The 27,778-nt window shown below is 41.5% G+C and overlaps 1 protein-coding gene across 5 annotated transcripts in view; it reads left to right on the forward strand.

The window, feature by feature from the left end:
* LOC122694217 overlaps window positions 1-25,052 on the forward strand; it is a 233,189-nt gene extending 208,137 nt beyond the window's left edge. For all 5 annotated transcript variants that reach the window (XR_006341145.1, XR_006341141.1, XR_006341144.1 and 2 more), the window contains 2 exons: window positions 20,572-20,713; window positions 21,316-25,052. Coding sequence is in view for 1 of the 5 variants with exons in the window: in XM_043902660.1 (XP_043758595.1) it covers window positions 20,572-20,713; window positions 21,316-21,355 (182 nt within the window). In the remaining 4 variants the exon portion in view is untranslated. The remainder of the gene's footprint in view (window positions 1-20,571; window positions 20,714-21,315) is intronic.
* Window positions 25,053-27,778: the final 2,726 nt, after the last annotated feature.

The following is a 27,778-nucleotide window of genomic DNA, read 5'->3' on the forward strand; positions in this document are numbered from 1 at the left end:
TTGGCACCTTTTTTTTTTTTTTTTAATCTCTTGGAGACATTGTTTCTGGGTTAATTAATTTCCTACTCCAACCCAAACTTGAGGACTTTCAAAACCTCCTATATACACTGCCTTAGGTATTCCCATTATTGTTATTCAAGGAATTCTTTTCATGTCTCTTCCTGAGATTATACTCCTCATTTTCTGGGTATCTTGCATTCTTTTTATCTCTGTTTACTCTCTTGTTTTTATGGAACACATCCTCTAGTAACTTTCCACATAAGGTACATAGGAAGTAAATTTTTTGAGGCCTTGAGTATCAGAAAACTTTTATTGTACAGTTACATAAATTATAGCTCAGTGGCCTATAAAATCCTAGATTGAAAATATTTTTAGATTTTGAAATATTGATAATATTACTCCAGAATCTTCTAGATTTCAAGGTGCTTTTAGAAAAGCCTTGCTGATTCTTGGCCTTTGGTATATGACCTATTTTTTCTCTCTGGGATTTCTTAAGATATTTTTCTTTATTCCCAATATTCAGACATTTCACAGTGGTTTGCCTTGGTATGGTCTGTTTTTTATTTATTGTCCTGAGCACTCAGTGGACCCTTTCAGTTCTGAAATTCATGGCCTTTAGTTCTGGGAAAGTTTCCAATACTATCTGATTTTTTTAACTTCTGTTTACTTGGTGTTCTTTCTGGAACTCCTATTAGTCAGAGATCAGACTTTCTGAACTGATCTTCTATTCTAAAAATTCTGTTTTCTTCTGTTTCCTTGTTTGTTATCATTTTTTGTTCTACTTCTATGAAGACTTCCTCAAATTTATCTTCCTTTTTAAAATTTATTTTGCATGTATTCATGAGCATTCTTACCTGTTCTCTGAAAGTTTCTCTCTTTTTAAAATAATATCCTATTCTTGTTACTGATATTCAATTAGGCAATGTTTTCTCTTATCTCTGAAGATTTTACATTGAAGTTTAAGTTTTATTCAGCCCCAGTCTGCTCTTTGTTTCATCTTTCTCATTTATTAATTTTGGTCTCTGTATTTAATGCATCTGATGGTCACTGACTGACTGTGCTGACATAGAGAGAAGTGTTTCAAACTGGAGGTGTGACATATCATATCTGAATCAGCTCAATTCATTTTGGGATGGAGCAGAGATAGATGCATTTTTCCATCTAACTTATTTAATGGAAATTCTCCTTAGTTAAGCAACTTTGCTTATTATTTTTATATAAATAAAAATAGACATTTTTATGTAAATAAAAATATAATAGATTTGGGATTTTAGAGAACAGAATGTAAAATCTAATTTTTTGATAAGAACAAAATTTCAAAAATGTCTTAAATTCAAACTGTGACATTCTTTACCCTGCCACTGTATCCCAAAGGGAATGTATTTGCTCTATTGTTGCTGCTGCTGCTAAGTCGCGTCACTCGTGTCTGACTCTGTGTGACCCCATAGATGGCAGCCTACCAGGCTCCGCCGTCCCTGGGATTCTCTAGGCAAGAACACTGGAGTGGATTGCCATTTCCTTCTCCAGTGCTTGAAAGTGGAAAGTGAAGTCACTCAGTCGTGCCTGACTCTTAGAGACCCCATGGACCGCAGCCTACCAGGCTCCTCCGTCCATGGGATTTTCCAGGCAAGGGTATTGGAGTGGGGTGCCATTGCCTTCTCCAGTGACTCTACTGTTCAGTTCAATTCAGTTCTGTTGCTCAGTCGTGTCCGACTCTTTGTGACCCCATGAATCGCAGCACGCCAGGCCTCCCTGTCCATCACCAACTCCCGGAGTTTACTCAAACTCATGTCCATCTAGTCAGTGATGCCATCCAGCCATTTCATCCTCTGTCGTCCCCTTCTCCTCCTGCCCCCAATCCCTCCCAGCATCAGGGTCTTTTCCAATGAGTCAACTCTTTGCATAAGGTGGCCAAAGTATTGGAGTTTCAGCTTCAGCATCAGTCCTTCCAATGAATACCCAGGACTGATCTCATTTAGGATGGACTGGTTGGATCTCCTTGCAGTCCAAGGGACTCTCAAGAGTCTTCTCCAACACCACAGTTCAAAAGCATTAATTCTTCAGCGCTCAGCTTTCTTTATAGTCCAACTGTCACATCCATACATGACCACTGGAAATACCATAGCCTTGACTAGACGGACCTTTGTTGACAAAGTAATGTCTCTGCTTTTTAATATGCTGTCTAGGTTGGTCATAACTTTCCTTCCAAGGAGTAAGCGTCTTTTAATTTCATGGTTGCAATCACCATCTGCAGTGATTTTTGAGCCCCCCAAAATAATGTCTGACACTGTTTCCACTGTTTCCCCATCTATTTGCCATGAAGTGATGGGACCAGATGCCATGATCTTAGTTTTCTGAATGTTGAGCTTTAAGCCAACTTGTTTACTCTCATCTTTCACCTTCATCAAGAGGCTTTTTAGTTCCTCTTCACTCTCTGCCATAAGGGTGGTGTCATCTGCATATCTGAGGTTATTGATATTTCTCCCGGCAATCTTGATTTCAGCTTGTGCTTCCTCCAGCCCAGCGTTTCTCATGATGTACTCTGCATAGAAGTTAAATAAGCAGGGTGACAATATACAGCCTTGATGTACTCCTTTTCCTATTTGGAACCAGTCTGTTGTTCCATGTCCAGTTCTAACTGTTGCTTCCTGACCTGCATATATGTTTCTCAAGAGGCAGGTCTGGTATTCCCATCCCTTGAAGAATTTTCCCCAGTTTATTGTGATCCACACAGTCAAAGGCTTTGGCATAGTCAAAAGCAGAAATAGATGTTTTTCTGGAACTTTCTTGTTTTTTCGATGATCCAGCGGATGTTGGCAATTTGATCTCTGGTTCCTCTGCCTTTTCTAAAACCAGCTTGAACATCTGGAAGTTTATGGTTCACGTATTGCTGAAGCCTGGCTTGGAGAATTTTGAGCATTACTCTACTAGCGTGTGAGATGAGTGCAATTGTGTGGTAGTTTGAGCATTCTTTGGCATTGCTTTTCTTTGGGATTGGAATGAAAACTGACCTTTTCCATTTCTGTGGCCACTGCTAAGTTTTTCAAATTTGGTGGCATATTGAGTGCATGTTGGCATATTGGAAAAGAAATGCAAAAAAGCAAAATGACTGTCTGAGGAGGCCTTACAAATAGCTGTGAAAAGAAGAGAAACAAAAAGCAAAGGAGAAAAGGAAAGATATTTCCAGTTGAATGCAGAGTTCCAAAGAATAGCAAGGAGAGATAAGAAACCCTTCCTCAGCGATCATTTCAAAGAAATAGAGGAAAACAGCAGAATGGGAAAGACTAGAGATCTCTTCAAGAAAATTCGAGATACCAGTTGATTTCATACAAAGATGGGCTCGATAAAGGACAGAAATGGTTGGACCTAACAGAAGCAGAAGAAATTAAGAAGAGGTGGCAAGAATACACGGAAGAACTGTACAAAAAAGATCTTCACAACCCAGATAATTATGATGGTGTGATCACTCACCTAGAGCCAGACATCCTGGAATGTGAAGTCAAGTGGGCCTCAAAAAGCATCACTATGAACAAAGCTAGTGGAGGTGATGGAATTCCAGTTGAGCTATTTCAAATCCTGAAAGATGATGCTGTGAAAGTGCTCTACTGTTAGGGGTACTTTAATAGATGAATTTGAGAAGCTGTTATGAGGCAAGGCAATTTGGATAAATGCTTTGGGAATTGGTTCCTTAGTAGAGAAGGAATCCATGATATCCTCCAGCAGGTCAGAAAAATCCGTCTTCTCGTTTACCAAACAGAAACAGTCATGTTTTGCAAAACACATGTTTTCCATGAAGCTTCACGTGAAACCTGGGGTCACAATATGAAATGATCAGAGTAGTAAAAGGATGGAAATGGCCTTCCAGCTAAATTCCCATGATCACTGGTTTAAATGAATCCCAAACCAAGTTTGTAGCTACAGAGTTAAGAGCTAGCTCAACTGTGGGCACTCTGTAAAAATTTATTTCCTTTTTTTGTCCTATAAGTCTGGACCCTAAGGAAATATTTTTGTTTCATTTTGTTTGCTTCTTTTAATTGATAATAACCAGTGTTGTCAAGGACCCAGGGAAACTGGAACTCATACAGCTACTATTGGAATCTTTATTGGATGTGATTCTTGCTTGCAAACAACATAATTCACTCTGACTACTTCACGCAAAAAAAAAAAAAAAAAGAAAAGAAAAGAAAAAAAGAGGAATTTACTAAAAGATATTAAGTATCTCACAAATTCCCTCTCTAGGACAATGTGAAGTCCTTATGAAATGCCCAGGGGAAGAAACAAGGAAACATTTATCAATCTGCTCCTCTTCTCCATCAGCCAAGGTTTATCCATAGGATGTTAACTACCTTGCTCTGGGATATCGCACATGAATGAAGACAGAGTGGGCTCCTGTGGGTTCCAAGAAAATCTCTGGGTAGGGAATATCAAGAAGAAAGAATAGGTCTGTGCCAACTTATTTTTAGAGGAAGATTTGGGGACCGGAAGTCGAAAGCAAAATATGTAGGGAGAAGCTTTGAGGAAGGTGGGAATTTGACTAATATTGAGAAGAAAAATAATAGAGACTTTTAAGAAATAATGTTGTAAAAAAAAAAGAAATAATGTTGTAATAAATTGGTTCTCTTTGACATCTTTCAAGATTATTCACAAAAAGATTGGCAGCGCTTTTACTTACTTATATTTGTTGGCCTGTGTTTACTTGAATGCTGTAACTTGCAAAGACTGAACGACCTGAGACTCTAGTCTATGAAACAGTTGGTAAAGTACAAAGTAGTCTTCAGTTCATGAGAAACAGGTTCTTCAGTCAGAATACCATGGCCATGTTCAACCTCAGTGGATTTCTAATGTGAACTTTCTAATGACTCTCAATCAACTGGATTGCATTACAAGCAGGATAGCCTAAAAAGGTCTCTGGAGATTTGACTACATCATTTGGGTATGAGCTGAAAGCCAATTTAATGAGCCTTTAAACAACTGGATGCTTGTTCTAGTTTTTCTTTCACTTTCTGACAATTCAGGAAACATCCATGGGACTTTGAACTCTTTGAGAAAAATCACACACACACTTATGTGAACATTTAGCAGAAAAATTTGGAGAATTTAAAACCCACCTAGTGGTATTTGGAAGCCTAGAGCTAAAGAGCTAACTTTTCTCTTTACCACCAAGAGTATAATTTCGCAGAACTTTCTGGGAAGAAACACGTGGACTCAATGGTTCAAGGGGCTGGAATCTCCCTTTCTCTTGAGGGGGCTCAAGTGTATGTCCACACGTAACAACAAGGGGATCTCCAGGGACTCAGGCTAGTTTGAGGTATCAGGAAGATATCCAAGTTCAGAGCAGAAAGTCTGGAATGATCATGAAGGAATCGAAGGTCATAGCAGGCAATAAGCTATGCCAAGAAACATCAGACCAAAAAGGAATCATTGGACAGATCTGAAAGGTCAAAACAGAATATCTGAACCTTGATAGTTTGTATGTTTTGAGGATGTGGGACTGAACTGAACTGAACTGATTGATCAGGGGATATGATTCTAAGTCAGAAGTTTTGGATTAACATGTTATTTGCCACTTATTAACTATATGACTTTGGACAAATCACCCCTCTATGAGCCTCATACTTTCATTTCATATGAGAATAGTAAGGTCTATTTTTATTGTAAGGATTAATACATGGGAAATGCGTGGTATAGTTCTGAAAAGGTGCTCAAAAAACTATTCCCGGTAGTAAAGAGCCCACCTGCCAATGCAGAAAACATGAGACGCAGATTTGATCCCTGGGTTGAGAAGATCCCTGGAGGGCAGCACTGCAACACACTCCAGTACGCTGGAGAATCCCATGGACAAAAGAGTCTAGTGGGCTGTAGTCCAGAGGGTCACAAAGGATCGGACATGACTGAAGCAACTTAACACGTTTCTAAGCCTGAAGTTCTTCCACAGTGAGAAACCTAGTTCCTGCCTCCACTACTCCTACCCTAACCCAGTTCTGCTTCAGCGATAGATTAAAGGTATTGCCCCTTCCCCTTCCCCTGACCTCCTACCTCCACAATCTTCACACACCTCAGACCCTACTCTGCTAAACTCCAATAAAACATTTAGAAGTCAGTAAAGACATCTGTATAGATATGACTGAGCTTTAATGTCCTTACTGACCTTGAGACTATGAGAGTGAGCAGGACAGGGAATAACCTCAAAGTTATACCTTATGAGGTACAATTGAAAGGACCATAGGAATTTATCTTGGGGCAGAATTAATAAAATCAAAGAAAGTTTGATAAATTATGAATTATTTGGTTCAATTTGGATCTATTCTAGGGAAACAGTGGTGTCTCCATGGTGGCCACTTGTGAAGGATTTGAAGCGGAATCCTCAAGCTGAGAAGGGGTAAAGAAGCTTCATGGTCTCCTGACCAAACTGCCCTTGTGGTGTGCATGGCATTGGTGAAGGGGCCACATTATGTATAGAGTGGTTCCTGCACTTTCCAGCCTGCAGGTCTGCGCCGTGCTGTAAATCTGGCCCCTGGCACGTAGGGTTGGAGCCTCAGAATCCTTGTTATGATCGTTCTGTCAGGGCTCTCTCAATACATTTCCTTTCTATTCTTCTCTTTCACCAGCTGGCAATTACACGCCACAGAAAGTGTACACAGAAGGGGCTTGTTTTGGTTACCATGTGGCTGGGTGGGAGGGAGCTTTGGCTGGTGGCTGATTCTCTGGGGTGACTGGGCATGGGTTATGGGAATGGAGGCTGAAGTCCCTCATCAGTTCCCAGAGTGCCGCCTCACTAGCACCCTGGAGCCTGTGAATAGTGTTTAAATCAATGGTCAAAGTGGAGAGAGCAGCTTAGTCCTCATTACTCCCCAGGACTAATTGACCTCTTCTCAAAAGGTGCATTCTTGATTTGGTGAGACTCTTCCTCATCCGGAAAGGCCAGTGAAGCAAAAAGATCTAATGTGAAAGGGTGGGGGTGAGGGGTCAAGGGTGACATTGAAGGGAGAGAAAGGTGCAGACCATTCACTAAATCATTTCCACCAGAATAGATGAGAACAAAGGCATCACTGTCCTGAGAGCATTTGTTAAGGACTCAAACAGATCAAGCGCTGTAGAGTCTGGTGACCTTTTCCTGCCCTGGAGCCACTCAGTTTTGTCATTTTGATGAATCTCTAAGTTGTGTTCACTGAGTATCTCTGATAGCAAGTAAGTGATTTAACATAAAGGGTCCTTTGAGAGAAATGCATAGAAATGGAGTCAAGCTCAATGCCACTCCCAAGCATGCCATCTATTTTTAATTGTTCCCCTCATCCAGCGTAGCTATTAAGAAATAAATATGAAAGAGAGAAAGAGAAAGAGAAGAAAAGATAGAAAATGAAATTAAACAGCAAGAAACAAACAACAAAAATGAAGTTTGATTCCTTTTTGAATCTTCTATTGGTGATATAAAGCTCAGGCATTCACGCTACCAAGAGCCAAAACATGTATTCAGTGTGTGGGAATCAAACTTTAGAGAAGCCATTTTGAATATTCAATGTTATGCTTCCCACAGAGAATATAAATATAAAAGTACAGAGCACCAGAAGAACATCTGTTTCCAAAAAAACAATAACATTGCCATCCATTGTCAGCTTGCTACTTTTGCCAGTATGATGGTAATAATACCAAAGTGAATCAAAATATAATTCACTTAAGAAGCATTGAGTTGGTGATGGACAGGGAGGCCTGGCGTGCTGCAGTCCAAGGGGTCGCAAAGAGTCGGACACGACTGAGCGACTGAACTGAACTGAAGAAGCACTGAGATTCCATCAGTCTGCAGTCTAATGGAGATTTTACCTACAGGTTGTACAGTAAAGCTTGTATCTCTAAACTTAAAATTTTGTTCCCAAGTTTTTTTCTTTTTTTGGTCTTTCCTTAGTGAAAACTTCTGTTCTTAAAACTTTTCAAGAGGCAAAATTAGCATTCTATTGTTGTACTGTCCAATTTGGTAGTCACTAGCCACATGTGGTTTTAAATCTAAACTTTAAAAATCTAAATAAAATTGAAATTTACTTTCTTAGTCACTCCAGTTTCATTTTCAAGAGCTTGGTAGCCACATATGACGAGTGACTACCCTATTAACATCACAAATGTGGACCTTTTTCATCATAAGAGAAAATCTTCTTGGAAGCACTAATCTATATTTCTCTCCATAGAAATGTGAATCTTCAAAGTGTACTTCTTTAGCATGGAGAAAGCATGCTGTCAGTTAAATACCCAGACAAAGTGAAAATTTAGTGGTCATACCGGCACTTTAATTTCAGTTTCTGAGAGTGGTAATTATTGAATTGATATTGTTTCTCCCATGGTCCTTAGATATCATGACCAAGGAACCTAAACAAAAAACACTGGTCAGTCACTGACAGAACTGTGTCTGCCATTGTATAAATGGCATAGACTTTTTGTTACTCAGAAGAAAAGAGCCCCATAAATGTGAGATTTGTTTTCTTGATTCCTAATGGTTAGGCTGAAAATCAACATCCATTTCCCTTCAGATGCAGATTTCTACTGAAGAGACATGACAGTTCTTTCAACTCGAGAACCATAACTAAAAGCCAGATGGAGAAAGAGCAAAGAGATCTTTCCCAGATTTCTGATCATACTGACTCTCCTGGTTTATTGTGAAACTAGCATCACTCTAATGACAAAAACTGGAGAATGACATTATGAGAAAATTACAGACCAATATCACCCACAAACATAAAAATGAAAATCCTTTAAAAATAGTAAATTGAATATAATATTTAGAAATGACAATACATCATGACCAAGTGGGGTTTCCCTCAGGAATGAAGGTTGATTTAATGTTTGAAAAGTAATGTAATTCAACAGCCTAGAATGGAAAAACCATATAATCATTTTGATTAGATACAGGAATATTACGTAACAAAATTCAACATTTATTCAGAATAAAAATTCTCAGCAAGCAGGAAATGGAAACTTCCTTAACCTGGTAAAGGGTACCTGTGGAAAATCTAAAGATATACATAATATATTGTGTGAACATCATATGAATATTTCTCCCTGAGATTGTCAAGGCAAGGATGTCTGCTCTCATTATGCTAATTAATCAATGTGCTGTAAGTTCTACCCAGTTCAATAAAGTAAGAAAAGGAAATAAAAGGAACTTGTATTGTAAAGGAAGCAATAAACTGCCTATTCTCAGATGACATGATTGTTTACATATAAAAATCTCAATTTAGAAAAATGTTATTAAATCCAATAAATGAATTTAATTAAGTTGCAGGATACAATCCATTATACTAAAGTCAATTGCACCTTTATACATTATTAATAAATAATTAAGTGTTGAAATAACAAACAGCAATTCTTTATTTCAATTTATAATAGTACCCAAACAACAATAACAATAGCAACTTAAATAATAAAATAATACTTTTAGGAATTAATCTAACAAAATATGTAAAAAAGATCTAAATAAATGGAGACATATACATGGATTAATGGATTGGACGATTCAGTAGTGTCAAGACGTTAGTTCTTTACACAAAGCAGTTTGTAGCTACAACATTATTTTAAATCAAAATCTTAGCAAGGTTTTTTTCTTTTTTTGTAGAAATTAAGAAGTTTGTTCTAAAGTGTACATGGAAAACAAAAAGGATCTGAAGCCAAGATTAATTGGAGGGTTCAGAATGCTTGAATTACTATAAAGATACAGTAATCAAAACTGTGGTATTGGCAAAAATTTAGACATACAGTTTAACAGAACACAATAGAGTCTAGAAATACATTGCATATATGATAAATTGATTTTTAATAAAAAGACAAAAACAACTCAATGACGAAAGGATAGTCTCTAGCAAATGATACTAGGAAATCTGGGCAAACATGCAAAAGAAAAAAACTAACTTTGATCTATATCTCAGATTTTATAAATATTAACTTCAAATGAATCATAGAACTAATATAAAACACAAAACTATAAAACCTCTAAACGAATCTGTAGAAGAAAATCTTTGTGACTTTGAATTAGGCAAAGGTGTTTTTACATAGAATACAAAACGCAAACCATAAAAGGCAATTTTGATACATTGGACTTTATAAAAATTTAAAATTTCTGATCATTAAAAGACACCAGTAAGAAAGTGGAAAGAAAAGACTTGTAAACCATGTACCTGAAAGAAGACTGATAACCAGAATCTATGAAAAAAAATTCTCAAATCTCAGAAAGAAAACAATCTAATTTTTAAAGATGGGCAAAAGATTTAAACAGACATTTTAATTAAGAAGTGATCTGAAAAAAAAAAAAAAAAAAAAGAAGTGATCTGAAAGACAAAGATGCTACATATTACTATTACATATTACAATCATTAGTAAAACACAAACTAAAAAACATCATTCCTATCAAAATACTACAGACACTTTTCACAAAAGCAGAACAAGCAATTTAAATTTTGTATGGAAACACAAATAGCCAAAACAATCTTGAGAAAGAACAACAGAGTTGGAGGAATCATGCTCCTTGACTTCAGATTTTACTGCAAATCTACATTTACCAAAACAGTATGGTACTAGCACAAAAACAGACACAGAGATTAATGGAACAGAAATGAGGGCCTAGAAGTAAACCCACATACTTATGGTCAATTAATCTATGACAAAGGAGATAAGAATATATAATGGAGAAAAAGACAGTCTCTTTAATGAGTGGTGCTGGGAAAACTGGACAGCCACATGTGAAAAATGAAACTAGAATGTTTTCTCATACCATATGCAAACATTAATTCCAAATGAATTAAAGACCTAAATGTAGGACGAGAAACCATGAAACTCCTAGAATAAAACCTAGGCAGGACATTCTTTGACATAAATCATAGCAATATTTTTTTGGATCTGTCTCCTAAAGCAAAGGAAATAAAAGCAAAAATGAGCAAATGGGATCTAATAGACTTAAAACTTTTTGCACTGCAAAGGAAACCATTGACAAGATGAAAAGACAACCTATTGAATGGGAGAAAATATTTGCTCATGATATGACTCATAAGAAGTTAATATCTGAAATATAAAAACAGTTCATACAACTCAAAATCGAAACACAAAACAAAACAAACAGCCAGATTAAAAAATGAGCAGAACACCTGAGTAGACATTTCTCTATAGAAGACATACAGAAGAACAACAGACACATGAAAACATATATTATGATATATGCCCAATAATCAGATAAAAGCAAATTAAAAGCAAAAAGAGATAGGACGTCATACCTTTCAGAATGGCTATCACTAAAAAGACCATAAATAACAAATGTTAGCAAGGATGTAGAGAAAAGGGAACCTTCATACACTATTGGCAGGAATATAAATTGGTGCAGTCTCTGTGGAAAGCAGTATGGTGGTTTCTCAAAAAATTATCATATGATTCAGTAATTCCATTCCTGGGAATATATCCAAAACAAAACAAAACAAAACACTAATTTGAAAAAATTTATATACCCCAACTTTCATAGCAGCATTATTTACAATTCTGAGATATGGAAGCAACTTAAGTATCTATCAAAAGATGAATGAGTAAAAAAGAAGTGGTATACATATACAATAGAATACTATTCAGCCATGAAAAAGAATGAAAATTTGCCATTTCCAACAACATGGATGGACATGGAGGGTATTATGTTAAGTAAAATCAGTCAAACTGAGAAAGATAAATGTGACTTTTATGTATAATTAAAAACAAACATGTAAAGTAATTAGCCTCCAACTAATAAAAATAAATGGAAAAAAAAAAGTAGCTACCTCTTAGGGTTATCACAAGGGTTAAATTAAATAATACATATAAAGCAAAAACAAACAAACAAACAAATTAGGGATATAACAAAGAGGAAACAGACTCACAAATGGAACAAACTAGTGGCTGGTTAGCAGTGGGGAGAGAGAAGGGGAGAAAGGCAAGAAAGAGTTAGGGGATTAAAAGGTGTAAACTAGTATATACAAAATAAATAAGCTACATGGATAAATTGTACAAAGCAGGGAATATAGCCAATAGTTTATAATAACTATAAATGGAGCATAATCTTTAAAAATTGTGAATCACTATGTTGTATACCTGTAACTTATAAAACAACATCAACCATATCTCAATTAAAAAAGAAAAAAAATTTGTGTATTATTACACACCTATTGGAATGGCTAAAAAAGTAAACCCCAAAACAGGAAACAAAAAATAATATCAAATGCTGACAAGGCAGCAGAGTATGAATATATATGAATGCAAAATGTTATGGTTACTTTGAAGGCAGCTTGTTAAGTTTCTTATTAAGTTAGGCATTCCGTTTTACCCAGCAATAAAAACCCTAGGTATTTTCTCAAGAAAAATGAAAACATACATCTTCACATAAACTTATATGTGAAACGTTTTTATCAGTTTATTCAGTATTGCCAAATCTGGAAGCAACCCATGTAGAATGTAGAGTATGTCGAATCTAGAAAAATGGGACAGATGAACCTATTTGGCTTTTCAATACTGTTCATGGAGCTCTCAAGGCAAGAATACTGAAGTGGTTTGCCATTCCCTTCTCCAGTGGACCGCGTTTTGTCAGAACTCTCCACCGTGACTGGTCCGTCTTGGATAGCCTTGTATGGCATGGCTCATAGTTTCAGTGAGTTAGACAAGGCTGTGGTCCATGTAATCAGATTGGTTAGTTTTCTGTGATTGTGGTTTTCAGTCTGTCTACCCTCTGATGGAGAAAAAGAAGAGGCTTATGGAAGATTCCTGAAGGGAGAGACTGACTGAGAGGGAAACTGGGTCTTGTTCTGACCTGCAGGGCAATGCTCAGTAAATTTTTAATCCAAGTTTTTGTCAATGGGTGTGGCTGTGCTCCCTCCCTGTTATTTGACCTGAGGCCAAACTATGGTGGAGGTAAATGAAGATAATGGAGACCTCCTTCAAAAGGTCCCATCTCACAAGCTAGCAAAATAATGCTCAAAATTCTCCAAGCCAGGCTTCAACAGTACATGCACTGTGAACTTCCAGCTGGATTTAGAAAAGGCACAGGAACCAGAGATCAAATTGCCAACATCTGTTGGATCATCGAAAAAGCAAGAGAGTTGCAGAAAAACATCTACTTTTGCTTTATGGACTACATCAAAGACTGATTGTGTGGATCATAACAAACTGGGGAAAATTCTTAAAGAGATTGGGAATACCAGACCACCTGACCTGCCTCCTGAGAAATCTGTATGCAGGTCAAGAAGCAATAGTTAGAACTGGACATGAAACAACAGACTGGTTCCAAATTGGGAAAGGAGTACATCAAGGTTGTATATTGTCACCCTGCTTATTTAACTTATATGCAGAGTACATCATGTGAAATGCTGGGCTGGATGAAGCACAAGCTGGAATCAGGATTTCTGGGAGAAATATCAATAATCTCAGATATGCAGATGACACCACCCTTATGGCAGAAAGAGAAGAACTGAAAAGCCTCTTGATGAAAGTGAAAGAGGAGAGTGAAAAGGTTGGCTTAAAGCTCAACATTCAGAAAACGAAGATCATGGCATCCAGTCCCAACACTTCATGGCAAATATGGGGAAACAATGGAAACAGTGACAGACTTTATTTATTTATTTATTTTTGGCTTCAAAATCACTGCAGATGGTGATTGCAGCCATGAAATTAAAAGACACTCCTTGGATGAAAAGTTTTGACCAACCTAGACAGCGTATTAAAAAGCAGAGACATTACTTTGCCAACAAAGGTCCATATAGTCAAAGCTATGTTTTTTCCAATAGTCATGTATGGATGTGAGAGTTGGACCATAAAGAAAGCTGAGCACTGAAGAATTAATGCTTTTGAACTGTGGTGTTGGAGAAGACTCTTGAGAGTCCCTTGGACTGCACGGAGATCTAACCAGTCCATCCTAAAGGAAATCAGTCCTGAATATTCATTGGAAGGAGGGATGCTGAAGCTGAAACTCCAATACTTTGGCTACCTGATGTGATGAACTGACTCATTTGAAAAGACCCTGATGCTGGGAACGACTGAAGGCGGGAGTCGGTGATGGACAGGAAGGCCCGGCATGGTGCAGTCCATGGGGTTGCAAAGAGTCGGACATGACTGAGTGACTGAACTGAACTGAACCTATTTGCAAAGCAGAAATAGAGGCAGAGATGTAGAGAATGAATGCCTAGACAACAAGGGGGGAAAGAGGGAATGGGATTAACTGGGAAACTGGGATCGACATATGAACACCACTGTGTATAAACAGCTGACCAAGGAGGACCTGCCGTGCAGCTCAGGGAACTCCACTCTGTGCTCTGTGGTGACCTCTGTGGGAAGGAAATTCAGAAAAGAGGGGATGTATGTGTGCATCCAGCTGGTTCACTTTGCGGTACAGTGGAAACTAACGCGACATTACAGAGCAACTACACTCCGATAAAAGTTTTTAAAAAATGCAACGTTGTTTGAACCTCAAAAGACACAAATAGCTACATACTGTATAATTCCATTTCTATGATTTCTGAGAAAGGACAAATTATAGGATTAGAAATTATCAGTGATTGTTAGGACTGAAGGCTCAAGGGTAATGAAATATTTGATATCTTGATTGTACTGGTGGTTGCATGACTGTGTACATTAGTCAAAATTGAGAACTGTACACCTAAAAGGAATGAAATTTACAGTATATAACAGTCTGTGCAAATACAGACACAGAGAAAACTTTGATGTTCTAGATTTTCCCTCACATTTTAAAATGAATGACACCCCAGTCTCTGAAGGTTTGATCTTGCTTTGTCACCAAGAAAAAGAGGATCCATGACCAAGGAGAATCTGTGGGTGCTAATACATGGCACGGCTTTGCCAGTCTGGATGGCAAGGCTTTGCCTCTGCCTTGGAATGTTGCTTTGGGTGGGATCTGATTTACTGAAATCACCCGATGTCTTGACAAGTTTGGAATCCTGTGCACCCATCTGAGAGGGGCCTGGTCTCCACCGGTGGAGGTAACCCTCAGGAGGAGCATCCATGGAAATGCTTAATAAGTGCTATGTCCTGGGCCTTATCTTAATTCTTCCAACACACTGAGACAGGTTCTACGATTTATTCCTATTTTACATATGAAGAAACTGAGGTTCAGAGAGGTTGAATAACTTTACCATGCAGTTATTAAGTGGGCTGGTGCCCTAAGCATGGCTTTGTTTGGCTTTAGTTAGGAGGCAATGGGCTTCTCAGGTAGTGCTAGTGGGAGGGAACCTACTTGCCAAAGCAGGAGACATAAGAGACTCGGGTTTGATCCCTGGGTCTGGAAGACCCCTGAAGGAGGGCATGGCAGCCCATTCCAGTATTCTTGCCTGGGGAAGCCCTTGGACAGAGGGGCCTGGAGGGCTACAGTCCATAGGGTCACACAGAGTCAGACACGACTGAAGCGTCTTAGCACACAGGCAGTGGGCAACAGGGGTGTTACTACTCTTTCCCACTTCGTACTAAGGTAGTGCTTTTCACCACGTGCTACACCCTTCCCCTTGTTTCTTCTTGAAGTTATTTGTTTTAACTTGATTTTGCTTGAATCAAGTTGCCAGAAATAGGGGTCAGCAATTCTCTCTTGTATTTTCCTCCAGGAGGGGACTAGGGCTTGGGCACAAGTCCCTGCTGGCCCAGTGACAGTGTGAGTGTGTGGTTTGCTGTGGCCTTCGCCTCCACCTTTAACCCAGCAATGGCCCAGTTCCCATGGACTCCAGAAGTGAGTCTGGACCCAGATGTCTGTCCTTCAACGAGTAACCTCTAATGTCCCCTGCTGGAGATGGCACTAGTTTCACTAGGAAACTAGTTTCACTAGTGACTAGTTTCCTAAGACTAGTTTCACTGTCTTTCTTTTTCTCTAGGTCTTGGGACCAAGGCCAAAGTTGTGTATTTTGTTGCAGCGCACAGTGATTCCAGATTCACTCAAACATGTAATATAGGTCCTGGTGAATCCTGCCAGTTAAGGAGAGCTAAGAAATACCACCTTAATTATTATGTCACTGTTCACCTTTTCTTCCTTGGAAATGAATCTCGGTGTCATCTTGGAATTTATACTTTTTTCTTGACCTCCTCATGTGAAGAAAATCTTGTGTATATAAGCAGACAGCCCTCCATATCCATGGATTATCCATCCATGGATTCAAGCAATCTGGGATTGAAACCATTTGGAGAAAAAAATTCTATAAAGTTCCAAAAGGTAAAACTTGAATTTGGGCAGCTATTTACATAGCATTTACATAGTATTATAAGTAATAACACTAATGATAAGTAGGCATTATAGGTAATCTAGAGATGATTTAAAGTATAAGGGAGGATGCGCATAGGTTACATGCAAGTACTAGTCCATTTTATATATGAGACCTGAACATCTGTGGATTTTGGTATCTGAGAAGTTCCTGGAACCAATCCTCCATGGATACCAAGAGATGAAAATAATCCACTCTTTCAACATGACACTTTTCAACAAGTATCCCCAACAGAAGAAAGCAGAGTATTTCCAGGGTGGCCTACCCACTCTTTTTTTTGCTCTAGTTGCCTCCTTGCAGGGCCCAACCCCGTGGCTCTCAAGTGCATAGAGCAGGATGCCCCTGCTCTTAGGTCCCCCTGCCCCAGCCCCTCTTCAGACTTCCCAACCCAGTCTTCCTCACTAACTCGCTCACACTAGTGTCCCCTTCAGCTCAGAAGTTCTCCAATCTAAATCACCCTTGCCCAGTGTCCCATTCTGGCAAAGTGACAATAAGTTGTTTAGTCACTCAGTCGTGTCCGACTCTTTGTGACCCCATGGACTGCAGAACACCAGGCTTCCCTGTCCTTCATTATCTCCCAGAGTTTGCTCAAACTCGTGTCCATTGAGTCAGTGATGTCATACAAGCATGTCATCCTTTGTTGTCCCCTTCTCCTCCTGCCTTCAGTCTTTCCCAGCATCAGGATCTTTTCCAAGGAGTCAGTTCTTTGCATCAGGTGGCCAAAGTATTGGACCTTCAGCTTCAGCATCAGTCCTGCCAATGAATATTCAGGACTGATTTCCTTTAGAATTGACTGGTTTGATTTCCTTGTGGTCCAAGGGACTCTCAAGATTCTTATCCAACACCACAGTTCAAAAGCATCTATTCTTTGGTGCTCAGTTTTCTTTATGGTCCAACTCTCACATCCATACATGCCTCCTGTAAAAACCATAGCTTTGACTAAACGGACCTTTGTCAGCAAAGTAATGTTGGAAAAATAAATAATAAGTAGCACTGAGATAAAATAATCCCTGCTAATGATGCATTTGGATAACGGCTCCCCTTCATTGTTTATACATTTCTTCAACAGGATGTATAACACACACAATATGCTGCCTCCCAGAGCAGAATGGTGATGTTGCTGAGGCCCTATTGAACAGCAACGGCCGTGGTCAGGGAAAGACCAGGATGTGGGAGGGCCTCCCGGTTTGGGCACTGATGGGCAGCAACCATTCTGGAAAGCTTACTCATAAAAAAGCCTGGTTTTGCCAAGCGTTGATGCAACTGTGTCTAGAGATGTAAATACTGCAATGAAACAATGCAGGAATTAAATACAGCACTTAGGTAAAACATTTGACTTTCTATTCAGTTCCCAAAACCAAACAGCTGCTCTGCTACTTGCTATGTCTTCATGCCTTCCTGCAGTGCAGATGCTTCCACTCAGAACCGTGACCTTGCATCCCTCTCTGCTGAGCCACGAGCGCTGTCACCCCGTGCTGTACATGAGCAGGAGTATGTCCTCCTTCCACCTGGTAGTACTCTCCTTCAAAGGCAGAGCCAGTCTCATTCATTATTGAAATAAGTTGATGGGATGCAGTGGTTTCAATCCTACATTCTGGTGCCAGAGCGCCAGGTTCCATCTCGTTCCCCACCCCATAGCTGTGTGACCCAACCTCCTGCATAAAATGAGGATTGTGATACGGCCTACCACCCTCAAGGAGTGTCGAATATTTCATGAGTTATTTCAGGAAAAGGGCTCAGAGATGTTTCTGGAAAGGGTGTTATGCACCACGTTAGCTTTATGATCACTGCCAGCACCCAGCAGGTGCAGGGGTACTGTGCATCCAGAGATGAGTTCTTCCTAGTGCATCTGCTAAAGCACAAACTCAAACCTACTCTGAAGATGCTGTCTTTCTTCTCTGCACTGCTATAAACAGTGCTATACTTGGGAAAATGTATCAACCTTCAAAGCCCTTCTGTATAGATATGAAGATGTTTCATAATAAGACAAATGCAGCTTTTCATGAACAACAAAATATGGGAAATACCCAACTTAATTTAAATCCAAGTGAAATCTCTGTGAGCTACCGGAAACTCCCTCATCTTCTTACATTCTAAAGTAGGGGGTCAGATTTCTGTGAGCCATGTTTGGGGAGGCCAGCCCAGCCCACACATGGCTCTCAGAGGGGCTGCCCAGAGCTTTACCCCTGCCTGGGCAGGATGGATGTGGAGAAGTCTCAGCATGAAACCCTGAGTCGTGAATGATCTGGTGTGCATGTTGGGGGTGCAGAGAGAAGAAAGGTGAGGGCTCTTTTGGCCAAGTTGCTCTGGATTCTGTCAACATGACTTTCATCCTCTTTGTGGTCTCCTCCAACACTGCTCAAGATATGAGAGTAAAATGCAATCAAATCCAGGTCCCAGGCAGCCCTTCCCATAAATGGTTTTGTTTTTCAACTTGATGGAAACTTAACAAGCTAAGAATTCCCCAGCCCATCCAGAACTGAAATCTCCAGTACTTGAGATTAAAAAGCTTGCTCTAAAATAAACAAATATTAATTTCTTTATCTTTTACTCTTCTTTCTGACCCATCTCCTCCTCTTCTCTTCCTGTCCCCACCATTTTCATTTTCAGGGAAAAAAAAAAAGAGAATTTTTGATCCTGTTTACAACTTTTAAGCTTGCTTAATCAAAGGATAAGATAGCTTTGAAAGTCCTGCTTTGGTGCTTTAATTTTGAGAAATGAAGTTTGGCACCATTTCATCCTCATTCAATGTACTTTTAAGGTGCAGATATCCACCACCAAAGGCTTTCCCAATGGCTCAGCAGTAAAGAATCTGCCTGCAGTGCAAGTGATGCAGGAGATGCAGGCTTGATCCCAGGGTTGGGAAGATCCCCTGAAGGAGGAACTGGCAATGCACTCCAGTATTCTTGTCTGGAAAAATCCCATGGACAGAGGAGCCTGGAGGACTACAGTCTGAAGTGTCGCTAAGAGTCATACACAACTGAACAACTGAGCATATATGCATCCACACCAAAGGGCATCACATGTACGCACAAACAGACCCATCAGCATTGCAAAATAGCAGGTATCATGGACAATGGGGCAATGAACCATTTCCCCATGTCGAAAGAAAAAAAGTGAAAGTGTTAGTCATTTAGTCATGTCTGACTCTCTGTGACCCCATGGGCTGTAGCCCACCAGGCTTCTTTGTCGATGGAATTCTCCAAGCAAGAATACTGGAGTGGGTAGCCATTCCTTTCTCCAGGGGATCTTTCTGACCCAGGGATTGAAAGCAATCTCCTGTATTGCAGGTCTGAGCCACCAGGGAAGCTCATATGGAAAGAAAAAGAAAATGCCCAGTAAAACCCAAGCAAAGAACCCCAAATAGCTCCACTTCCCTTTCGATCAGTCTTGCGCAGGGCAACTTACCCAGGGCAGGACTACTCAGTGCCAGGTGCCCTGCAGATATGCCAGGCTGATAGGTCTCCCACTCTCTCTGTGGGAGGACGAGTTCATAAAACATCCTTGCCTGGTGCAGATTTGAATCTCATTTCTGGAGCTGTACCTAAAGATGGCAGCCTTTGTCTGTGGGGAAAAATTTAAAAAAAACAAATCACACTGAAAAGTGGGAAAAGAGTCTGGGTGATCAATGCCTTCCTCAACTGAAAAATACTAAGAAATCACCTGGAGTTGGAGCTGATACTCACTAAGTACAGCAAGTCCTAAGTATCACTAAGTACATGGTAGCTATCTTTTGGTGGTTTTCAAACTGGTCACTGTAAAATTCTATTTTCCAGGTTTACTCTTACTTTGACCCTTCCTGTATGAAAGAGCGGTTGGTCTGGTTACACTGGGAGTGGGGGTCCAGAGTGCTGTGGGTGTGGCGTCTTCCTCGGCTGCTCCCACACAGACCCCCTCCTTCCTGCATCTTTGAGCTACGAGCTCCTCAAAATGCGGAACATCCTGAGAAACACTGAACACATACTGCCTCTGATTTTACAAGAGGACACTGAGGCTGGAGGATGAACCAAGCGGCCAAGGTCGTGGTGCCGGTGCTGCTGGGACAATCAGCAACCAGCCACCGTTTGCAGAGCACACGCTCACTCTCCTCGACAGGAAGTGAACATTTAAACTACTTTGACCAAGAATGTAAAGCCATGGATTGAAATAACCCACTTAGAGCCAGCAGAGCCTTTCAGGGCTTTCTCTTTTTCCCGTAGAGTCAGTATTTTGGATTCTGCAAACAAAAATGTTCTGGAACAGGAGATCTGGTTTGATTGACACACCTGGTAATAGGAGAACTTGGAGAGCTGAGTTCCTCACCATCCTCCCCTCCACACATCTCTTCCAGGCCTTCAACTAGCTTCCGAGAGAGAGCCGTGGGTCAGCAGTAGGAGGATCAGGACTGGCTCCAGTCAAACAGGGAGCCCTGGAGCCTGCCTCCCATGGTCGGGGAGACGGCCAAGCCGGCAGAGCCTGTGTGTGCATGATGTGTAAGTAGCATGAGTTTTCCTTCTACTAAAAAATAATACAGTTCATAAGGAACACTCATAAAATGCAATAAGCATAAAAAAAGAAAGGTCACCACAGAGAAACTTTAAGGATCTGCCCTCCATTTCACCAAAATATGATCATACAGCTTTTAACCCCCTTTTATTTTTTGTGATACATAAGTCTTTGCATGTTTCCCTGGAATGAATTCCTAGAGGTGGAACTGATGATTATATAAGGTGAACACTTTAAACAGTATTAAAATACAGTGTTAAAACAAAATAAAACAGTATTATCAAACTGCTTTTCAAAAGTTCTCAAAATTTCACTGAGAACTGCACAATTCTTTACACCTTTCATCACATGGCTGATCCAGGTCAGAAGAGATGTCAAGGATCCGTGGGCCAAGCAGAAATATGGGAAGGACTAAGCTAAGGACCGTGTCTTCAGGGAATGGCATGTTGCATTCAAATTGTACTTTTGTTTTACTAAGAGGATTTCTACAGATGTGCTGTGTGTCAGTTTTCAAAAATGAACACAGGAAAGCAAAAAAAGCAAAGAACAAAAAAATGAAGAGTGCTTGTTGTCTTCCTTGTATCTCCAGAAGGAACATCAGGCAGAGGATCGACAAGGCTGCAACCTGATTTGACCCTGTGTCACTGCATCATCACGTCACTGCACCTCTGGGTGGGGCGTGTTGATGCCGCAGCGCCTCCTGAAGCTCCACCACCTCAGTGCAGAAGGTGCAGGGGCACAGACCGCCTCTTCACTTCTTCCCAGCAGGAGGGATGGCACCGAGAAGCGGGGGCAGCCGAGGCTGGCCTGTCTGCCCCCTCGATGGCCTCCAGGAGCCTCTTTTGTGTGGTCCGAGCCCTGGCTGATTGGCAGCAAGTTGAGGGTGGTAGATTTCCTGTGTCTCCCACTCTCTGTCCACAGTGGTCACCCATCAAGGAAGGGAACCAAAAAAAGAACAAAAAAGCTGCGTGGCACCATCTTTTCTGGCTCTGCCTTCCATGGCGCTTTCTTTCCCTCTCTCCTGTTCTTCTACCTCTCCCTTCAGCCCCTGTGAGGATGAGGTGAGGCGGGGAATCTGTGGGTGGTAGAGGAGGCACTGAATGGGGCGTGTAACCGATGTCCCCTGTGTCTGCTCTAGACTCACGGAGAGCTGACCCACGAGCTCAAGAGATTGCCCTGGACTCTGTTCAGGGAAGACGCACTTGAGGTTGGGACTTTCCAAATGTCCCTCGGTCTCTTTATACCTGGCCTTTCTCTCTGCCCTTCAGCTGCCCTCAGCCTTCCCTTCCGTCCTCTGCAGACAGGATGTTACCCATGGAGTCCACCCTTCTCTTGCCGGGACCCTAGCTTCTTTGCCTCAGCGTGCTCAGGCTCTCCAGCCGGCACTTGCTCACACCAGTTTTTTCCACGCTTGTAACTGGACTGCTGACAGCTGGAGAAAGCCACACAGCCCTGTAGATAGACGGGCACCCCTCCAGACGAGTCACCTGCACCACAGCCGGGCACTTAGAGCCTGCAGAGGCCTGCTGTTTGCTGCTATTTCCCACTCTCTACAGAAGGACTTCCAAAACTTCTCCCTGTCCTGCAACAGTTGCTACTTACTGTACCACCCAACCTGCCCAAGGCACACATGCTTGTTTGTCAAGTGGCAACTGATCCCCCTCCAAGATTTCTGAAAGAATTAAGCACAATTATCGAATAGGAAATCCATTATTTTGAAGAGTTGACTCAAAATGGGGTGAGGGAGGGAATGTGACAAAGAGGAGAATGTAGAGAAGGGGCCTTCCTCTGGAAGGAAGGGAGACAAGTGTCGATTCCCCAACTTCTCAGGCTTCCTTTTAAAGCCTTCTTCCATCAGTTCTCGCCCATCATGGTCAAGGGCTCCAGAGGAGATGGTGCAGATGGCCCCCTTCCCCACGGCCGGGCAGTGACAAGATTCTGGAGAGCAAACCCACAGGGTGTGTCTCTGTTATTCTGTAGGTGCTCCTTTAGATTCAAGATGACTGTGGTCAGGCAGTTTGCCACTGAGATTTGATTAATAATTTTTTTTCTGGGCTGTGTTCCCTGGGACATATTGAGGTTCATGTTCAGTGGCTAACTTTTTTCAGGCTTTTCATTTCTATCCACTTCTCTCAGCTTTGGACATAGCACATAGCCACAGAAATGTGCACAGAGAATTCAGCACACAAGAAATTTGCATTTGACTCCTTGAACAGAAAGTCTCTGTATGTCCAGGGAGTTGGGGAGCAGAGGCCTCTTTCCACTCCTCAGGGGATGACCAGTCGCATGAGTTGGGCTCTGTCCTGTGTTGGTGGAAGGCCACCTTAACTTGACAGAAAGGGGCAGCAGAGCAGGCTAGCAGGTATCCACTGCGAGGCTGAGGACCACGTGCATTCATTGAGAGCAGGGTGGGGCCCTGCCAATCTGTTCGGACATGCTGCCAGCTGGCAGCAGGACTGAGTCCTCCCCCAGGAGAGCTGGAGAGCACGGAAGGCCGGCCTGGGCCCTGGCCTGGTGAGTGAGCAGAAGCTTTCAATGTATGGAGTATCTAGTGAACACTGGCCAGGACAGCCCGGCTCCTCACAATTCCCTTCCCAGTTTTCTGCCGGGGACTTAAGTTTTTTCTAAGGGAAAACTTCGCATTTGTTTTTGGTATCTTTAGTGTGTATGTGTGTGTTTGCTCTTGGTGCTAAGCCTCTGTGATTATCTATAGGAACTGGCAGAAGCACTCTCTCCTTTTCTCACTTTGAGTGTTTGACCTTGTGACCTTGTGTTCTTGTGAAACCTCTGCTGTGTAATCTCATCAGTTTCCTTCCTGTACGATCCCCCTGATTTCCCCTGGAATATCCCATGGGCATTTTTATGTCAGCAGACTGGAATGTTTCTCTCGTCCCTGGGAAAAGCTCCTCTGGTCTTAGTGAATTCAGAAGTGGAGGAATTCATAAGATTTAGGGAGTCTGCCTCAAATTGCCTCCTAGTATAACTTCCCACAAGGACTGGAGAAAGGTTAGAACATTCCCCTGCCGTGTCTGGAGATGGAAAGGGGCAGGATCCCTTTTCCTGCCAAAGTCACAAAGAGCCAGCTGGGACCACAAGCACACTTGCTGCAGTCAAGGGCCCAAGCAGAAGCAGCGATACTAAGGCCTACACAGTGGCACCTCCTACTTGCCTGTGTTGGGTCACTCTTCCTCATAAGACCGTGGCAAAGCAAGAGCTGACAGATAAGGAAACCGAGCCTGGGAAAAGTCAGCCATTTTCTTAAAACTACACATTGTAGTAGATGGCAGAGAGAGGGTAACAGTTAGTCTTGTTTTATTTTGAGCTGAGTGGTCCTGTAAGGTTGTATCAGGTTACGAGGAAGATAAATGCCTCTTGGGAACCTTGCAACAATCCAGGCCTAGCCAGTCTTTAAGGCTGATTTTATCCAAAGCAGACAAATTCTTGATCTGATTTGAGGTGGTGTCACGAAGCTCCTGGAGAAGGAAATGGCAACCCACTCCAGTGTTCTTGCCTGGAGAATCCTGGGGACAGGAGAGCCTGGTGGGCTGCCATCTATGGGGTCGCACAGAGTCAGACACGACTGAAGTGACTTAGCAGCAGCAGCAGCAGCAGGAAGCTCCAGTATTACATGCATGAAGTTCAGTCATTATAACCATTCTTTCATTTGATGGGTTGTTCCCAGTTACAGTTAAAATATCTTTGTGTGTATAATTCTTTGAGCATTTATTTACCCCTAAGTGTAAATTAATTTTTTGAATATTATTAAACATAGCAGCTAATTGAGAGCTGATTTATTCCCTTCATGTATTTATTCTATCAACATGCATTTAATCTGGTCTGAGGACAAGATACTGTGTGAGTTGAAAGAGGAGGAAGACCTGTCTTCCTCCCTAACTGAGCTTAAAACGCTACCATAAGATACCAAATAGTAAGCCTTAAGAATAACACAAATAGAAAAAAAAAATCGATTGAGAGCAGGAATTAAGGATAAACAGCTGGGGAATTCAGAATGCATGCTGAAAGGCAATAGGAAGGTTAAGCATTTGTGAAAGATGGTGAAGATCTCAAGTGGAGATGATCACGATGCAGGGGGTGCCAAGTGAAGAGAAGCGAGGAAGGCATTCCTGGGGAGGGAAAGCTATAAGCAAAGGTGCTGGGGGTGGGAAACTGCCACATTTGGCTAGAGATTTCAAGTCATTCAGTTTGACTTAAAGGAAAGGTGCCTGTGAAAGGATCAGTTCAGTTCAGTTGCTCAGTCCTGTCTGACTCTTTGGGACCCCATGAATCACAGCACACCACGCCTCCCTGTCCATCACAAACTCCCGGAGTTTACTCAAACTCATGCCCATCGAGTCGGTGATGCCATCCAGCCATCTCATCCTCTGTCATCCACTTCTCCTCCTGCCCCCAATCCCTCCCAGCATCAGGGTCTTTTCCAATGAGTCAACTCATCACATGAGGTGGCCAAAGTTTTGGAGTTTCAGTTTCAGCATCAGTCCTTCCAATGAACACCCAGGACTGATTTCCTTTAGGATGGACTGGTTGGATCTCCTTGCAGTCCAAGGGACTCTCAAGAGTCTTCTCCAACACCACAGATCAAAAGCATCAATTCTTCGGCGTCCAGCTTTCTTCACAGTCCAACTCTCACATCCATACATGACCACTGGAAAAACTATAGCCTTGACCAGACGGACCTTTGTTGGCAAAGTAATGTCTCTGCTTTTTAATATGCTGTCTAGGTTGGTCATAACTTTCCTTCCAAGGAGTAAGCATCTTTTAATTTCATGGCTGCAATCACCAACTGCAGTGATTTTGGAGCCCAAAAAATAAAGTCTGACACTGTTTTCACTGTCTCCCCATCTATTTCCCATGAGGTAATGGGACCAGAGGCCATTATCTTAGTTTTCTGAAGGTTGAGCTTTAAGTCAACTTTTTAACTCTCCTCTTTCACCTTCATCAAGAGGCTTTTTAGTTCCTCTTCACTCTCTGCCATAAGGGTGGTGTCATCTGCATATCTGAGGTTATTGATATTTCTCCCGGCAATCTTGATTTCAGCTTGTGCTTTCTCCAGCCCAATGTTTCTCATGATGTACTCTGTGTATAAGTTAAATAAGCAGGGTGACAATATACAGCCTTGATGTACTCCTTTTCCTATTTGGAACCAGTCTGTTGTTCCATGTCCAGTTTTAACTGTTGCTTCCTGACCTGCATTCAGGTTTCTCAAGAGGCAGGTCAGGTGGTCTGGTATTCCCATCCCTTGAAGAATTTTCCCGAGTTTATTGTGATCCACACAGTCGAAGGCTTTGGCATAGTCAATAAAGCAGAAATAGATATCTTCCTGGAACTGGATAATAGGATATAAAGATTAAAAAGGCATTTTGAGGCCTGTGTTCAGAGGATCTTGAGTGCCAGGCCAAGGAGTATGGTGTCTCACCTGGTAGACAATGAAGACCCTGTGAAAGTTTGTGGACAGGAGAGTGCCAGGATTCAAACTGTGCACAAAGAAGACTGATCTGGGGTGGGGGGTGGTGAATTATGGCTTGGAGCTTCCTGGTGGATATTTCTTGAAGTCATCAAGGCTTGAACTAGGATGATAGTGGTAGGAACTGGAAGGGGAAATTCACCCATGAGATGGTCTCTTGGCTATAGAGGAGCTTTGGTCCCTGAGGGGGCGGGGGTGTCGAGCCTGGGTATGCGGGAGAATGTGGAAGAGAAAAAGCTAGCCCACAGAGCCGGCTGAGGTGGAAATCTAAGGTGTGCCCTATGGACACTGGGACTGCAGGGAGCAGCTGGCCTCCAGGCCCAGTGGGTTCTCTCGGGTGAGGAGAATAGTGAGTGACCATGACGGCAAGGAGGATCAGGGGAGGAGCGTGGCCAGCATTTGACTTCATTCACAAACGTTTTTACTCTGATGGGCCCTGTTCTGGGTGCTAGGATTCGGGATGACCAGGGACAAGTCACTGCTTGCCTGGAGCTTTTCTTTTTTAATAGGACATCCAAATTAGGCCAAATTTTTAGGCAGAGTGCTAAATCACAGCTTTCCTTCACTAGTTGTCATTCTCAGTGTGGGACAATTTAGCATCTGTTGCACCTCAAACTAAAGACAGGACTTCCAGCTCCTCAAGGAGTTCTGAACTCTTCCCAGTCAATACCCCTGGCACCTGCCTACAGTTACCTGTAATGTCACCCACCTACCAGTACCTGCCCCCATCAGAAGTAACTACTTTTCTGACTTCCATCATCACACATTTATTCTGTTTGTTCTTGAACTATAAAATAAAGGTAATTACACATTTTAGGGAGCTTCTTTTGCTCAATATTGTGTTGTTGAATAGAATAATAACTTTGATTTCTTATTCTTTTTAAAATTTCGGGGTATTCCATTGCACAAATATCCCACATTCTATTTATCCATTCTACTACTGACAGACATGGATTGTTTTCAGATCTTGGCTGTTAAGAACAGATCTGCCAGCAGCCTTTGCATCCATGATATTTGAACAAATGCACTCACTTCTCTTTGATGTTTTACCTAGGAGTGAAGTTGCTGGATATTCATTAACTGTGTATTAAGTACCTATTTTATATCCAGCTCTGTGCTGGGTGTTTGATAATTATTAAATGTGAGCAGAAACATGGTCCTGTTCTCATTAATAGTCATAGTAAATGTGTGACTCTGAGAAAAAGGAAGATATAAGATACACTTTTACCTTTTTCAGCATGTAGAGGGCTGCTCACTTCCTGGAGACAAGTGATTAAAGCGCCACTGCTGGGGCTGGACTAGAGGTGGGTTTCCAGTGGGGCTTGGGTGAAGAGGAGTGAGGAGTTCAGCTTGGCTGCCTGAGGGCCCTGTCAGCCCAGTCCTCGGGTACATTCCTTGGCCTGGGGGGCATTTCTGGCCTTGATCTCTGACTCTGGAGGTGGTTGGGATAATTGAGAGCTTATGCCCCACTCCCCAAAGACTGGTTTTAGCACATATCTAACCTGCATTTTAATATTATCCTTCTGACTGGAAGCATTTGGAAATGGTCCCTGCCCTGCTTTTAAAAGGT

Source organism: Cervus elaphus, chromosome 5, assembly GCF_910594005.1.
Source record: "Cervus elaphus chromosome 5, mCerEla1.1, whole genome shotgun sequence".
Lineage (NCBI taxonomy): Eukaryota > Metazoa > Chordata > Mammalia > Artiodactyla > Cervidae > Cervus > Cervus elaphus.